The sequence below is a fragment of the Natator depressus genome, chromosome 3 (genome assembly GCF_965152275.1).
Source record: "Natator depressus isolate rNatDep1 chromosome 3, rNatDep2.hap1, whole genome shotgun sequence".
Classification (NCBI taxonomy): Eukaryota; Metazoa; Chordata; order Testudines; family Cheloniidae; genus Natator; species Natator depressus.
The window spans coordinates 108,566,666-108,581,761 of record NC_134236.1 but is presented as its reverse complement, the minus strand read 5'-3'; the positions used below and the strand labels follow the sequence as shown (position 1 = coordinate 108,581,761).

The 15,096-nt window shown below is 40.4% G+C and overlaps 1 protein-coding gene across 1 annotated transcript in view; it reads right to left on the bottom strand.

Moving 5' to 3' along the window:
• Positions 1-15,096, bottom strand: part of ADGRG6 (adhesion G protein-coupled receptor G6) — a 144,234-nt gene that overhangs the window by 26,519 nt on the left and 102,619 nt on the right. The window contains exons 14-17 of the mRNA XM_074948531.1: positions 12,980-13,120; positions 8,888-9,004; positions 7,725-7,770; positions 6,438-6,544 (exon numbers count right to left, since the gene is read on the bottom strand). Of these exons, the coding sequence (XP_074804632.1) occupies positions 6,438-6,544; positions 7,725-7,770; positions 8,888-9,004; positions 12,980-13,120 (411 nt within the window). The remainder of the gene's footprint in view (positions 1-6,437; positions 6,545-7,724; positions 7,771-8,887; positions 9,005-12,979; positions 13,121-15,096) is intronic.

The window sequence follows — 15,096 nt, the reverse complement described above, 5'->3', positions numbered from 1 at the left end:
TGCTTCCCAAAAGATCCAGATGCTTGCCCTATTTATCAGCTGGCATAGATCAAGGGTGTTGTTTGGCTCACTCGGTCGCAGCCTGGACTACTAGGAAGTTCGGAGGATGATGAGAAAAAAGGAACTCAGAACCCTTGGAAGGAACATAATAGCACTTTTTGGCCCCTTTAGGGGTAGCTGTGCATGTGGCAGATGTGCGTCACGCTGTCCTGGCAGGCTCCAGAATAGCTTTGTTAATTGGTAATGCAATTCTCGCCAGACCTGACATGTGGAAGATATCTAGCAGCTTGTGTTGGGGTTTTGAATTTCTTCCAGGGGAATCTGGACTTCCCCTGGGACTCTCCGCTACAGGTCCTGAAATTGTCTAAAGTAATCCGGGGAGGAAGGGGATGCTGTAGTCACTGCCTCATCCGGAGATGAAGAGGGAAATCTTGCTGGTTTCAGTGGCATTGCTGGAACTGGAGTAAAGGGTTCCTTCTTTACCACCAGATTCAAACACCTGCCTGAAAGATCCCTTAAAAGGGAGGCAGACAAATGTTCCCTCATAGATCAGACAGGTTCCGAGGGGAGGTACTTGTGCCCAGTGTCCCCAGTATGCCCAATAGGGTGGGTCTGTGGGAGGTTGTGGGGGTCTCCATGGCATGGGGTACCAATGATTCTGAGGTGGTAGATGCTGCCATGGATGTGACAGTATCCAAGAAGGTGCATAGGAATGGTATGACACAGGTGGTTCTTCTCCGGGTTCTGATTCATTGGAAGAGGAGAAGGCGGACTCTGGTTCCAATGGCAGTACTGTCAGAGCTGGTGGAAAAGCATAGCATATCTGTGCAGAGGATGAGGGATCCCGTACCGGAGGCATATCCCAGAGTGGAGATATGATCTCTCTAGAAGTGGAGGGACCCAATGGAGGAGGTGACTTTGGGTCCAGCAATGCAAACACATCTTGAGGTTTGGCCACAATTCTGGATCTCCCTGAAGTAAGAGGCACTCTCTTTTCTGGGTATCAGTGCTGGCGATGTGCTCTTTCCCAGAATCTTGTGGGCTGATGGTGCTGGTGGTATTGATGGATTGGTGCTCAGAACTGCTGGATCCCATTGCTTGTGGGTCTTTTTCTCATGTCTATGGGACTTAGGTTATGCTCTGTCCGCATGCCTTCAACTTGTGGAAACAGCATCCATCATCTTTGATTTGGAGGAAGACTTAGTCCCTTGCTCATGGATGTGCTTCCTTACCTCCTGACTAGGCCCCGCCATCGGGTCCATGGGGGTGGTACTTCCAACACTGGATTTAGACATGGTATCTGGAGGCGCGTTCCTTGCTGAGTCAGGCCGACGTACTGGGGGAGTTTCCTGGCATGGGTCTGAGTACAGTCTCATGGAGAGCTCCCTGATGTGCTGCTGGAGGCGAAGAGCCTGGCCTTCTCAGGTGTGGCTGGGGAAGGACTGGCAAATACTCTACCTGGATGCAATGTGAGCTTCCCCCAGGCAGTAGAGGCAATGCTGGTGGCTGTCGCTGATCAAGAAGGAGTGCAGGCAGGAGGTGCAGCGTTTGAAGCCTAGACTCCTGGGCATAGTCCTGTACCTGCACATGGGGTAGGGGGTTGAAAATCCCCCAAAGTCTATTTAAACGAAGTACTAAAAGTATTGACTAATAAAAACTACAATAAAAGTGGTAAAATTACTATAGTCTGGTAAACTACGTACAACTATCCTTATCTGAAAGTTTGTCAGATACAAAGACACTGAAAGTTCCAATCAGGACTGAGCGATGGTGAGAAGGAACTGGAGATGCGCTCAGTCCACTCTGTCCTTTATCGCCTTGGCCGGAAGCACAAGGTGAGCCAGGCGCACGCGTGGACCAACAGACTCTACTTTTCAAATTTTCTGACTCTGGGTGCATGGTGTGCATGTGTAACCCTCAGTGGAATATCATAGGGACCATTATTTGAAGTACTGTTACAGTTGGGATCAGCAGACACACATAGGTAGGGTCCTACCAAATTCATGGTCCATTTTGATCAATTTCATAGCCAGAGGGTTTTAAAATTGGTCAGTTTCACTTTTTAAACTGTTTACATCTGAAATTTCATGGTATAACTGTGGGGCTCCCAACCCAAAAGGTACTTGGAAGTGGGTCTGATCTCCTCTCCCCCCACCCCCCTGCCCCGAGCTGCCATGCAAGGGAAGGTGAAGTCCTGTCCCTCCCCAGGGACTTGCAGCTAGTGGTCACCTGGCTGGGGTGCTTTGAGGGTCAGGGGGAGATCGGACCCACCTCCACAAGTCTCCAGCTGCAGGAACTTCCAGTGCTGGGCAGGGAGCTTCCTGCAGCAGCGGGAGGCACTCCAAGGTGGGTCTGATCTCCCCCTGAGAGTGAGAGTGGCCATGCAGGGGAAGGACGAGTCCTGTCCGTTCCCAGCCCAGCCAGGACTTGCAGCTAAGAGCCCCCTGGCTAAGACACTTCCAGCAGCCAGGGGGAGATCGGATTTCACGGGGAAGGGCTTATTTCATGGTCTGTGACATGTTTTTCATGGCCGTGAAATTGGTAGGGCCCTACACATAGGTCTCTGCTGTTCATTATACTTCATCACCCAGAATTCAAATGGCCTTTTGTAGAAAAATCAATCATTTGCAATTTTCTCGTCCTCTCAACCCTTTTATGTTCAGAGGCGCATATGCGCCTCTCTTTTACACTGAATGCATTTAAATTGAATCTGCTACAGGAAATATAATTATAAATGTATTTATAGTCAAATTGACACCATGCTGGAGAATAGGAGAATCACAGAAACTCTCATAACAATAGCTGTGTTTAATACAATCTCCTAAGAGATTACATGTGTGTAGGCATCCATGGAACAAATATTTTACTTACTAACCAACATTTCAACACAAAAATTAAAAATTAAATGTGAACATTCTGTGGAATTTTCACTCCTCTTTTCTGTCCAGTTCTAATTGCCACACAGTACAGTCTGAGAATAAATGGCAATGATATTTCTTTTTCTGAGGGCTTGTCTTCACTTAACATGCTACAGAGACACAGCTGCACCGCTGTACCACTTCAGTGTGGACATTACCTATGCTGACTGGAGGGATTCTCCCATAGGGATAGGTAATACCATGAGATGCGGTAGCTGGGTCGACAGAATTATTCTTCTGTTGACCTAGAGCTGTCTCCACAAGGGCTTAGGTTAGCATAACTGCATCACTCAAAGGTTTGAATTTTTCAAACCCCTGCCCAACGTAGTTAAACTGACTTAATTTTCAAGTGTGGACCAGGCCTGAGTACAAGAAACTCTACAGCATCTCTGTGATGCAACTATTAGCAAATGCTCACATTTAATGGAGACTATTGTTTGATAGCTATTTTTGTAAAGGGCCTATCAAATTGGTTTTTAAACTCTAAAAATATGCCATTCTTCACAAGGGAAATGCAAGACTTGCATGCAGTTGTCAATTCCTGTGTGTCTGTGTCAGACACTTGTAAGACTGTTTATTTAAATCCAGAGAACATCCTGTGAAAGTAACTAAATATCTGTAAAAAAAAAAAAAAAAAAAAAAAAAAGAGTACTTGTGGCACCTTAGAGACTAACAAATTTATTTGAGCATAAGCTTTCGTGAGCTACAGCTCACTTCATCGGATGAATTCAGAGGAAAATACAGTGGGGAGATTTATATACAAATTTATGCTCAAATAAATTTGTTAGTCTCTAAGGTGCCACAAGTACTCCTTTTCTTTTTGCGAATACAGACTAACACGGCTGCTACTCTGAAACCTCTCATTATGCAAGGCACTAAATATCTGTGTGGAAAGTCAAGCAGGATTATTAAAACAGAAAAAGCATGTAAAAAGTATGTAAAAATCTTCCATTGGAACACAGCCAAAATTCAGAAGACTTCCTTCTCACTTCTTAATGCAACAAAAACATTCAGACTAGGAGAAGGGACTCATTGAACATATCCTAAAGAAAGCCCATTTTTCCCTGTAAGCATGAAAAGCTAGAATATAATTAGTCTGCAAAAGGACAAAAAGCCTTATGACATTTTTCCTATTTAAATTCAAGCAAGATGTGAACAAAGCAACTATAATATGAGGCTCAGGGAAGCCAAATTTTATAATATATGGCTCCCTGGTTCTGTAAATCATCTGCAAGGAAAAGATTTTCCTGTTTCCCCTTATTTTATATCTTGGTATTTCAAATATTTATCATTTTTCTTTTTAAAATATCCTAGTTAAACTGGTTAAATCAAAACACATGTACCTGCATGAGTAGCAAACATTCTCCCTGGAAGAATGTTTCCGGAGCCAAGGAATGTTAATGTTAGAGAGAATGCTGCAGTACAGTGCAATATTGAGTAAGGTTGCTAAGGATGTGGGAACCCAGAGAAGATGGGGGATTTTGTAAAACCATCAGACTTTCCGAAAAGACTGCATAAATTTCATAGCTTTCCCTCCTTTTTGTATTTTTTCTTTTAGAAACATTTAGATTCACCCCACTGGTGCAAGGCTATATACACATCTGGGGGCAACACCATCCCCACAGGAAGGTAAACTGTGTTTGCTATGTTTCAGAGTAACAGCCGTGTTAGTCTGTATTTGCAAAAAGAAAAGGAGTACTTGTGGCACCTTAGAGACTAACCAATTTATTTGAGCATAAGCTTTCGTGAGCTACAGCTCACTTCATCTACACTTGCCACAGTATGCATCCGATGAAGTGAGCTGTAGCTCACGAAAGCTTATGCTCAAATAAATTTGTTAGTCTCTGAGGTGCCACAAGTACTCCTTTTCTTTTTGTGTTTGCTGTGAAGCTCTTCCCTGAGGATTCTGCAAAAGAGGCTGTAATAGAGGGTATTGTTCAAGGTGCCAGGGGGACATGAGTGCTGAAACAGTGCAACCTCCAGTTATCCTGGTCATATCTTCTTCTAACCAGCGTCATCCAGTTGGAAGGCTGTGCTGCAGGCCCCTGGAAGAGCAGAATTGGCAAGTGCTTTGCACCACCACAAGTTCCCTATGGATGAACTTTCTTCCAGTAGAGGCATTGCACCCTGGAATATACTGACTTGAAATTAGTACAGCACAGGGCTGAATCAAGCCCATTTACTGAACACAGCAAGTAGTTACGAAAAAAATCTTTACATCGATTAGTTTATACCTTTTGACAGTAAAAATATAAATATAAATCTCTTCAAATCTGCAGTCTGTTGAGTTGCAGGATGGGATTTTGTTGTGCTCTTTGGCCTTGTGTTTTCCTCTTTAGTGGCATTTCTACCTGATTGCAGGACATATATTTTCCTCTTTCTTTCTCTCTTCGTAATACTAGGGTCCGTTCTCTTTTCTCTCTTTTTGTATCTATCTTTCTATATCACAGTTATATTTCTCTCTCTCACCCCTTCTCTAATCTTAGAGTATTTTCTCTTACTTTATCTGCCCTCACAGCCCTACATCTTTCTCTTTTTCAATTTCCAGTTCTCCACCCTAACCCTCTCTGTCTCTATATAACACTGGCTTCCATCACAGTCTGTGAATTCCTCCCTCTTCTGCAATCTTCTCAGCCTCTTTACAGATAGAGCCATTAATTCTCAGTGTCAGGTTCTCCTTCCCTTGAGCCATCCCGGAAATCCCCTGCCACAGAGGTAGGGACTATTTTCTGGCTGGCTGTTGCACATTGCTTTTCTCCCCCACCCAATTTCCTTTGTATAAATCTGTCTTCTGGAGTCTCATCAAAGGCATTCTGGTCTCGCATGACCCCAAACACCACAAATAATTTTTGTTGGCTTGGGCCCTTAAGAAAAATTACAGAAGTGACGGTTACTTAGGACGTCAGCTGACTAACTTGACCCTTGGATCACCTTATACTGGAGATGAATAAATTGATACATAAAGTCAAATGATGCTTGTCATTTTAAGTATTTCTTGGAGTGCCTCTCTGTTGATGTCAGAGGTTCAGCAGCAATGAGATGGCATTTCGGTGGCAATGACCACAAGGCTTTCCTTTGCCTAGTGTTTAATGCATTATGGCTTTGGGGTCTCTAGTGTCTTCAGGATCTTATCAATAACATATATGCTTCAAAAATCTTTTTTTTTTCTGCTTCAGCGTTGGCAGGGTCTCTGTGTAGAATCTTGGTTACTTCCACTGGATAATGGCCTTCTTTTGGACCCAAGTCTGACTGCTACTACTCTAGCTCAGAGTTATATTGCGGGCCACAGTATATTATTACCCATTATTTGTGTTGTGATAGCACCCCTGGGACTCAGCCAGGAACAAGACTCATTGTGCTACGTTTTTTTCAGGATTAGCTGTGGGTCAATTTTATTTTAGGGAAGGTTCCTGTGTAACACTGCAGCTTTGCATCCGTGCCTCTGCAGCTCTCCTGCCCCCCAACAAAATCATTACATTGTGGTTTCACATAATCAGCAAACAATGAAGGTCTACTTACCATCAGCACCCCAAAGTGTGTGAGGTGACTGCATAAGCAAACTGTCTCATTCTCGCTTGATTCTGCTTGTGCAATGCAGCCTGTGGGGTTCCAACCACCATTACCATCTACAGAAATCAAGCAATACAGACACTTACAACAACTGCAAACAAAACCCACAAAACCTCTCCACAATTTCTTTGGCAGGCTTCTAGAGCCCCTACATGAAATCTAGTGTACTTTCAAGTAGAAAAACCCCACTGAATACATCAAATCCAGTAATATATTTATCAATGCAGAATGAAGTATCGGATTTCCTAGAGTTTTTGCCAATGAAGTACTCTTACAGAGGGGTAGATTAAGCAGATAGATTGCAGTGGATAGAAGAGCATCTAAGCAATCACCTGGGATAGACTCAAGAGGCTCAAGAGGTTTTGGAGCACTCTAAAATTTGTATTCTTACAGACTCCTGTTCCATGAACCTATCCAAGTTGGCTCTTTAGAGGAGGAGGAGCTGAAGGAAGAGGCAGCAGCAGGGTATAAAAACATTAATTTTTATCATTGCATAAGCAGATTTTTTCACTCTTCAGTAAGGTAGCATGTCAGCTAATGGCCTGTGTGTTCAACTCTGAACACATTCCAGTTTTGTGGATGCCCTGAGCTGCTGACATACAGGCCATTGTCACTGGTGAAGCGGATGTTCAGCCTCTTTTCATATTGTTATTGTAATTTTCTCCCTTTCATGCCTTGTAACCAAGAGGAGTTTGTGGCTCATGATTAGCAATACAAGCTCACAGCTAGCTAGCTCCCATAGTTTTAAAATGAAGATATACACAATCTTTTCCAGATCAATCTTGAGAAAGGATCGTTAAAAGGCTTCCCATGCTCCTGACTAGTTACTATTTGTGCAAGTGGGGAAAAAAAGTCAAAAGCTGATTGTCTTTAGATACAGACACTTTTGGAAGCCTTGGTATCCAGTGTTGAAGCCCATGCATATACAGTCCAGGCACAAAGCTTATTCGAATTGGGTGCAACATTCTATTTGCAGATTTCTACTATTGGCTGTCACAAGCAAAAAGTGTTGCAAGCAAAGCAATCGCATCCCAGGCTTCACCAGTTTCTATTTACTATTTTGTACTGATAAGGAAGAAAAGGAAAAAACCTACATAACTGCATCTTTGGCACATAGAATCCATTTTAGTTGAATACAAAAACACTGTCTACCCAGGTGTCAAGTGTGTGATTGATTTAAAAACCAAGACATCTTTATTCCTCACATAAAATAATTGGCAAAATTTTTAAACTTACTATTTTTGTTCATATCCCAGAAGACGCAGGTAGGATTAAGATCCTCCTAAACACACATATACAAATGAATATTTTTATCTATTAAAATATAAATTTGCTTAAAATATATGAACATATCAGGAGTTCCATTACTTAGGTTTTCACCCAAAAGCTGAAGAGAAATATTGTTGTTTGGACTGTGGTAGTGTCTACAAACTCCAGTCAGGGATCAGGATCCCACTATATTAAAAAGACAGTCCTGCCCTAAATCCGGCCCTGATCCCGTAAACAGTTATACACGTGCTTAACCTTATGCATGGTAAGAAATCTCATTGAAATCAAGCATGTGTATGAAGTCTTTGCAAGGTCAGGGCCTAAGTAGAAGTTCTTGTGCTTGTTCGCTTCCTTTGGGGTCTCTCAAGGGACTCTTCAGGTAACTGGCATCCAATGGTGGGTAAAAATCAAAGGGAATAACTTACTGAATCCACTTAGAGGCCATCTAGTGTGACCTGGAAGTGGATTTCATAATAAGCAGCTAGTCTAAGCTAACTGAAATATGAAATATTATTTCCTCTTTCCCTTCCCCAAGGTCAATGGTCCTGATTCTCCTCACCTAAAGAGTTTGACACCAGTGTGACTCTATTGCCTTTAGTGGAGTTTCTCTTGGTTTACAGCAGCATAACTCAGAGCCAAATGAGACCCACATGGGGATTTTTTTTAAACTGATAAATAAAACCTGACAAAAGACTGGTTTTTCTGGGGTCTCCTTTCCCATCAGTAATATTGGTCACTTTGTAACGGTCCTTTGTTTTTTTGCACAAAATGAAGAAATAAAATTCCTTGAGGTACAATTAATAAAATGGTCCATGTCTGGTCACAGACTCCACATCAACCTGTAGTTCCCTTGAACAATAAATATTGACACAAATTATGAGTCCATCTGATTAAGTATCAAGTATTATCAGCATGGAAACGGCAGCAGGACAGGTTGAATTACCTACATTTTAGATGATTATTAAACTCTGGATTGGTTGTGTGTTTGTTAACAAATGTGAATTTTTCCACTCTACTGGAATCTTTCCCCAAACCCAACAAAACCAATGATAATCTTTCTACCACTGATTCTACCACTGCCAGATACAATTTGCAATTTTTTACCTCTGGTTACACCAGTTTTTTCTTACCTGGAATAGGGTATGTTTAATTGTAATTTTGACAGCATCCTGAAGGTCCCGGATGGTAACATTTCCAATACTGCATGCCACTACAAAACTGGTTAAATTGGCATTCATTTCCGCATCCTTTGAAGGATTGAAAAATGCAATAAATATTATCAGAGCACCAAATACACTAGCCAGAGAAAATGAGTTTATTTTTGCAGTGTGCCAGAATAAACAAACTGTCAGCACTTCTATACTTAAGACCACCCATAAGAACATCCTGTTTATAAGCTCAAATTACAGCTTTTCCTTTGCTATTTCCTTTATTATCATAAACATATACAAGCACATAACTGAGGGCAGATTGTACGGCAATTTCCATAAAACTTCTCTCTTAAATCACTTTGTTTGATGCCAACTACTGTTATACCTCAAACACTGCTAACTGATAACCAGCTGTGATATAATTAGATCATTTCCCGAACCAAGAGTGAACTGGAGCTTTTTTATCATATTGACAAAACAGCCTCTGGGAGTGTGAGGTGGATCCTTTTTTTTTTGGGCATTACCTATAATATTAACATGATCTGTTCACCACCTGCAGCATTATATACTACCTGACAGCAAGTGGCCATGAGGCGACACAAGATGTGAAAAAAAAAGTTCTAAGTGACACAATATAGTAAGAGACAATATTTCTAACACAGTCCTATTTGGCGGTAATTTCAACTGGAGACTGGCTTTATTACTGCCACAGTGCTATTCCTAACCTGCTCTGAGAAGCCATAGAGAGATGAGCCACATTTTTACAAATCTATTTATGTTCACACAGCAAAAGGTATCTGGCTGGTGAATCTTGCTCATATGCTAAGGGTTCAGCTCATCGCCATATTTGGGGTCGGGAAGGAATTTTCCTCCAGGGCAGATTGGAAGAGGCCCTGGAGGTTTTTCGCCTTCCTCTGCAGCATGGGGAACGGGTCACTTGCTGGAGGATTCTCTGCTCCTTGAAGTCTTTAAACCATGATTTGAGGACTTCAACAGCTCAGACATAGGTGAGAGGTTTTTCCGCAGGAGTGGGTGGGTGAGATTCTGTGGCCTGCGTTGTGCAGGAGGTCGGACTAGATGATCTTAATGGTCCCTTCTGACCTTAGTATCTATGAATCTATAAGTCTACCCTCTTAGCTTTTAGTGTCTGATCCAAAGCCTAATGAAGCTTGTGGAATGACTCCCACTGATTTCAGTGGGCTTTGGATCAGCCACTTAGTGAAAAAATTGGAGGCTAGACTTCAAAAGGCCATTTGATGCCTGGTTCCCACACTTTGTTAAGAGGGGATAGGAGACATTTGTAAATTAAAATAAAATACAACTAATATTTCTTCTTATGATATTAGTTTGGACTGAATTAAGGTTGAGGAAAAGCTTTTAGGCAGGAGAATATAAAGTATAAAAATGAAGGGATTGTGTGGCTGGAACTATTACAGGGATCTGAGAGGAAATGTTGAGTATTTATATAGCTATTCAATACAATTCATATAGACTGTACCGTTTTAAAATACTATCTTCAGAGGCTCAAAATAGAGTCTTTTAAAATCAAGTTTTCATATAAACTTTAACAAACAAGATAATTATAGTAGAGTGTAATGTAATAGCACCAAATACATATTAGCATTCTCTCAAATAGAGACATGGCATAGCCAACACCAGTGGAGATTATTTTAAAGTTTTGAACTGTGCATTTATTACATATTTTTACACTAACAGAAGAAAGTGCTTCATGCACCAAACAATAAATTTCTGTTGATTGAGATGTTCTGCAGATTATTTTATATTGTAGTTTATTTGAATAGGAAATGACCATTATTTAATTGTCTTCATAATCAGAATCCAATATAAACTACTGTAGCTGAAATGATCAAGCAGCATTGAGTGCTCTTTGGAAGCCTCTTCTTGAAGAGGCATTTGACTATCTTTCGATAGCACAAGCACTGATGTTGTTTGTTTAAACGTGCTTTGAGATCTAGAGATGAAAAGCCCTATACAAGAACAAGGTGGTCTTTTTATTAATATAGTATCAGTATAATATTAGTACTCCAAGGAAAGATGGGAATGTTATTCTGGATTAGGATGACATTTTGAAATGAGAATTTTCCCTTCTTCATGCATCCATCTAGCCATCTCCAGAAAGAAACCCTCCTCTTCCTCTTCTAGTTCTCCCTTCTTACAGAATGGCAAATAACTCTCCACACATGATTTGTCTAGGGAATTTTGTCTCTTGTGTTTAGGAATATCTGTGAGCACATTATGATTTCCTCAAACATTTTTAATGGCTCAAAAATATTTAACATAGGTTTTTGACAATTAAAAAAAAAATTCTGGATGGCTTGTCAAGAGTTCTCAGAGAGTATTCACTGTTTGTCCTGCATCGGTAAAGAGGTCAGAGCTCCTTATAGGATTGAAACCTTGGCTACTTGTGATTGGTCACAAGTTACTGTTTCTATTTTATGGTCTGATGAATGCATAAATGCTCACATGTGCAAATTGAAAATATGGTTTTTGCACATGCTCACTTTCTCAAACATCTGACCGAGCACACCTAGACTGCCTAAATGAATGGTTTCAAAAAGTAAACTATTCCTGAAAAAATTGCTTGCAGTATTAGTGCGGCTTTACATTTTTATTGTCTTCCTATCAAATATATCTTTCTTATTGACATTCACATTCTCGTACCACTCAGGAACACATGCAAGGAAATCAGACAGATCAACTATATACTAATCTGGCGTCAGGCGTGTCATTTGTCTTTTGAGAGGGTATCATTAATTGTAAGTTATAATCATTATGGTTGAACTTTGCCCCTTGATATAAAATATGAAGAAATCATGATGAGTCATGACTAATCATGATGGAGATTCTGAAGACCAAGCTTAGTGCTATTTATTAAGATAGAATGTTTTATCATTATAGGGATTTTGTGTCATTATGACAAAACCTACTGTTGTATGCTTCTGTTTTCTTGACTCACTGGAATCATCCTGGTTTTCAATAAAAATGAATTTTAAAAATGAAAACTGTTTAAATCAGCTGCAGATACTGCAGGGTGTATTTCAGAAGGCAACTACGGGTCACATGTATTTTGCTAGCCTGGATTATCTCAAGTATCTCAAAACAGTGCCAATAAAAATGATAATATACACACAACACAATACCACAGAGTCCTGCGGATGCACAAGAGCCAAAGGTCATTTGAAATACTAATTCAAGGGAAAATGAACTCAAGCCAAAAACACTGTTCATTATGAAAACTATGTTTTCTTCTGAATGAATACAATATCTTTCGAATGTACAGTGATTTTTTCAATTGCGAAGATCTTCTTTACTTGTTGGTGCATGAGGACCTGGTAAGTGATTATCACATGATCAGACTTAATGAAGAAAAAAAATACCTAGATCCCCTCAGTTCTCTGATCTCAATATCACTAACCTTATTGAGTAACCATTTCCTCTCAGAAAACCTGTATATAACGTGTAAACACACTGCATGGGGATTGCGAATGCGTATCTGTGATGGTCAACAGTAAAATTAACATGCTCTCTTATCGGTGGAATTAACCCCTGTGCAAAGTACCAGCACAAAGGTATCAGTGGGATTTAACTGGTACATACGCCTTGTGCTGATCTTCTGCACAGGGGTAAATTTCACTCTGTGTGATCACTTAAAAAAAAAGGAAGAGAAATAATTTTAGCAGAAATAATTTTAGGCTCAATTCCAAGCTGGTGTAAAACAGCGTGGCTCAACTGAACACAGTGGAGCTATGTCAATCTATGCCTATGGCCACTTGGATATCAATTCCTTCTAGACTATTATGAGCAGAAGTTTGTGTGATACGGAAGGAAACTTTCCTTAGAATTGCAGTAAGATCTCTGACGTAATGTATAATCTAACTACTAAATACTGGCAATCCAGTCATTATTAATATGCAATACTTATTCCCAATGCCTACCTCTACTACTACCATGTAATTTCTATAACTCATGAGATATTGCAAAGTGATTATACTTTGGCAGGCTCACTTGCTTCAGTCCAAGTGAAATTGGTTCAAGCATATTTTCACTTGCCTGGAAAAGTCCATTTTTGTTGAAGAATGTAAACTGAGCCCTAGATACAGCTTCAAACTCATCTTGACTTAAATTCTTCAGTAAACTTGAGGGCAGAACAACAGAAGCCAGGGCATTTTCCTGATTCTTGTCAAAATCTAACTGTTTTATAAAAAGAGGAAAGAGCAGATTAGACCAAAAATGAAATCAAGCAAGGTCCACTGAATCCGCGCAAACTCCCCGCAATATTGTCAAATGTGATTTGAACATAAGACTACAATAATCATTAGCATAAATATGGCATGGAGCTAGATGAGGATTGAAACAGTCCAAAATAATGTTCTGGTATGTTTTTACATCTTCCTTGTGGGAGTCCAGGCTTGAGACATATTATTATTTGTATTACTGTAGCACCTAGAAGCCCAATCATGGACCAGGGCTCCAATGTGTGAGGTGCTGTACAAACACAGAACAAAAAGACAGGCCCTGTGCCCAAATAGCTTCAAGAAGTAGACAAAGGTAATCTCCAGCTGCTGTATTGATCCCTGGGGGCCCAGATCAGTGACAGTAATTTACAGCACCCTTCATGTTACTCTCACTTAGGCCCAGGAGAACAACCAAGCAGTAAGGGAGCACACTGACCAACTTTGCCTTCGCCTTTATGAGGAATGCTTTGTACTCCTTGGCCATTGTTGCAGAGCTGGGCCATTGTTTCAGGGACACAACACTGCTTCAGTTTACACTTAATTTACGTTTTGAGTGTATCTTCACTAGAAAATGTCCCTCTTTCTAGCAGCAGTGTGGCTGCACTAGTGCTAGAGGCAATGTGAGCACCAGTATGGGCAGGGCTCAGGCATTTTAACTATAGAATCATGAAAATTAATGGTGGCTACTATCCACATTAACTCTTACAGTGCTGAAAGCACCAGTGCACTTACCCCTTTGCTGGGGAAAAGAGTACAGGATTTCCAGTATAAACAAAGCCTTAGAATATTTTCTTCACAACCATAAGGGCTAGAAATATTTGTCTTTATAAAATGAAAGCTTTAACCTGGAGCACAATTCTATATTAAGGGGTTGATCTGTGGCAAACTCTACCAAATCACAGAATACATGGGCCCTGGCTATATTTAACTTGTCTTAAGAGACATTTTTAGCCATTTTACGTTAATAAACAACATTGGAATAAATGAGTGCTAATGGACTTTCCCCCCAGTTTTTTGTTAAGATTGTCTTGCGGTGACTTTTTGATACACATGTAAATTGCTAGAAGGTGGATTTTTAGTTGACCGTATTTAAATGTGTCATTTCCCCATGAGACCAACAAATGTTTCCACTTAGCAGCTTCTACATAACTCATATTCAAAATTAGTGAGTAAACGACATGTTTCCTTCTGGAATTCTGTTTATACTGACTAATGCAGTAACAATAGTGTTAGATTAATGTTGTTGTTTGTCATTTAGAAAAGATTTAATTCTCTCCCTTTTGAATTCTGTAATAGCTTATCAGCATGTCCAGTTTCCGTGTGAAACAATCTGGGGAAGAAAAAAACAAAGATATTTTTTAAATTATATTTAGGGTCACCAACTAGATATGGCAAAAATGAGAAACTCCCTGGAGTCAGAATAAGGATAGACTACAGAGGAATGTGTCAAACAGCTAGAAGTCTGTCAATCAATCCATCAGTCCATGCAATCAGGTCCTTATTTTGACAGTCAGCACTGTCATATATCTGAGAGCCTCCTCTTTTCCTGCAGCTACAATGGAAGAGACAAGAGACTTACAACTTTCTGAACAAGACACTGAATTTAACAGACAAGTAGACATGGAAACATCAGTGTTGAAATTTTGTAGGAGTGCCTATGAATATAAACACATATTACACTAGTTTACAAATTCATATTAGTGGGCAACAGAGCCATTAGCAGGGACTGAAAAGGTCAAAAGCGCTATGGTTGGTATTTAAGGCCCAGAAGACTTGACCTTGGTGAAAGAACTTTTGTAAACAAAAGAAATTATACTGTCATTGGTTAAACCTCTATATTATTTCTTCAGGAACGTTCTTTCAAGTACCATCTTTCAAGTTCTTGAGTACCATCTGGAACTATGGCACAGGGGATTTTGGAACCTACAATAC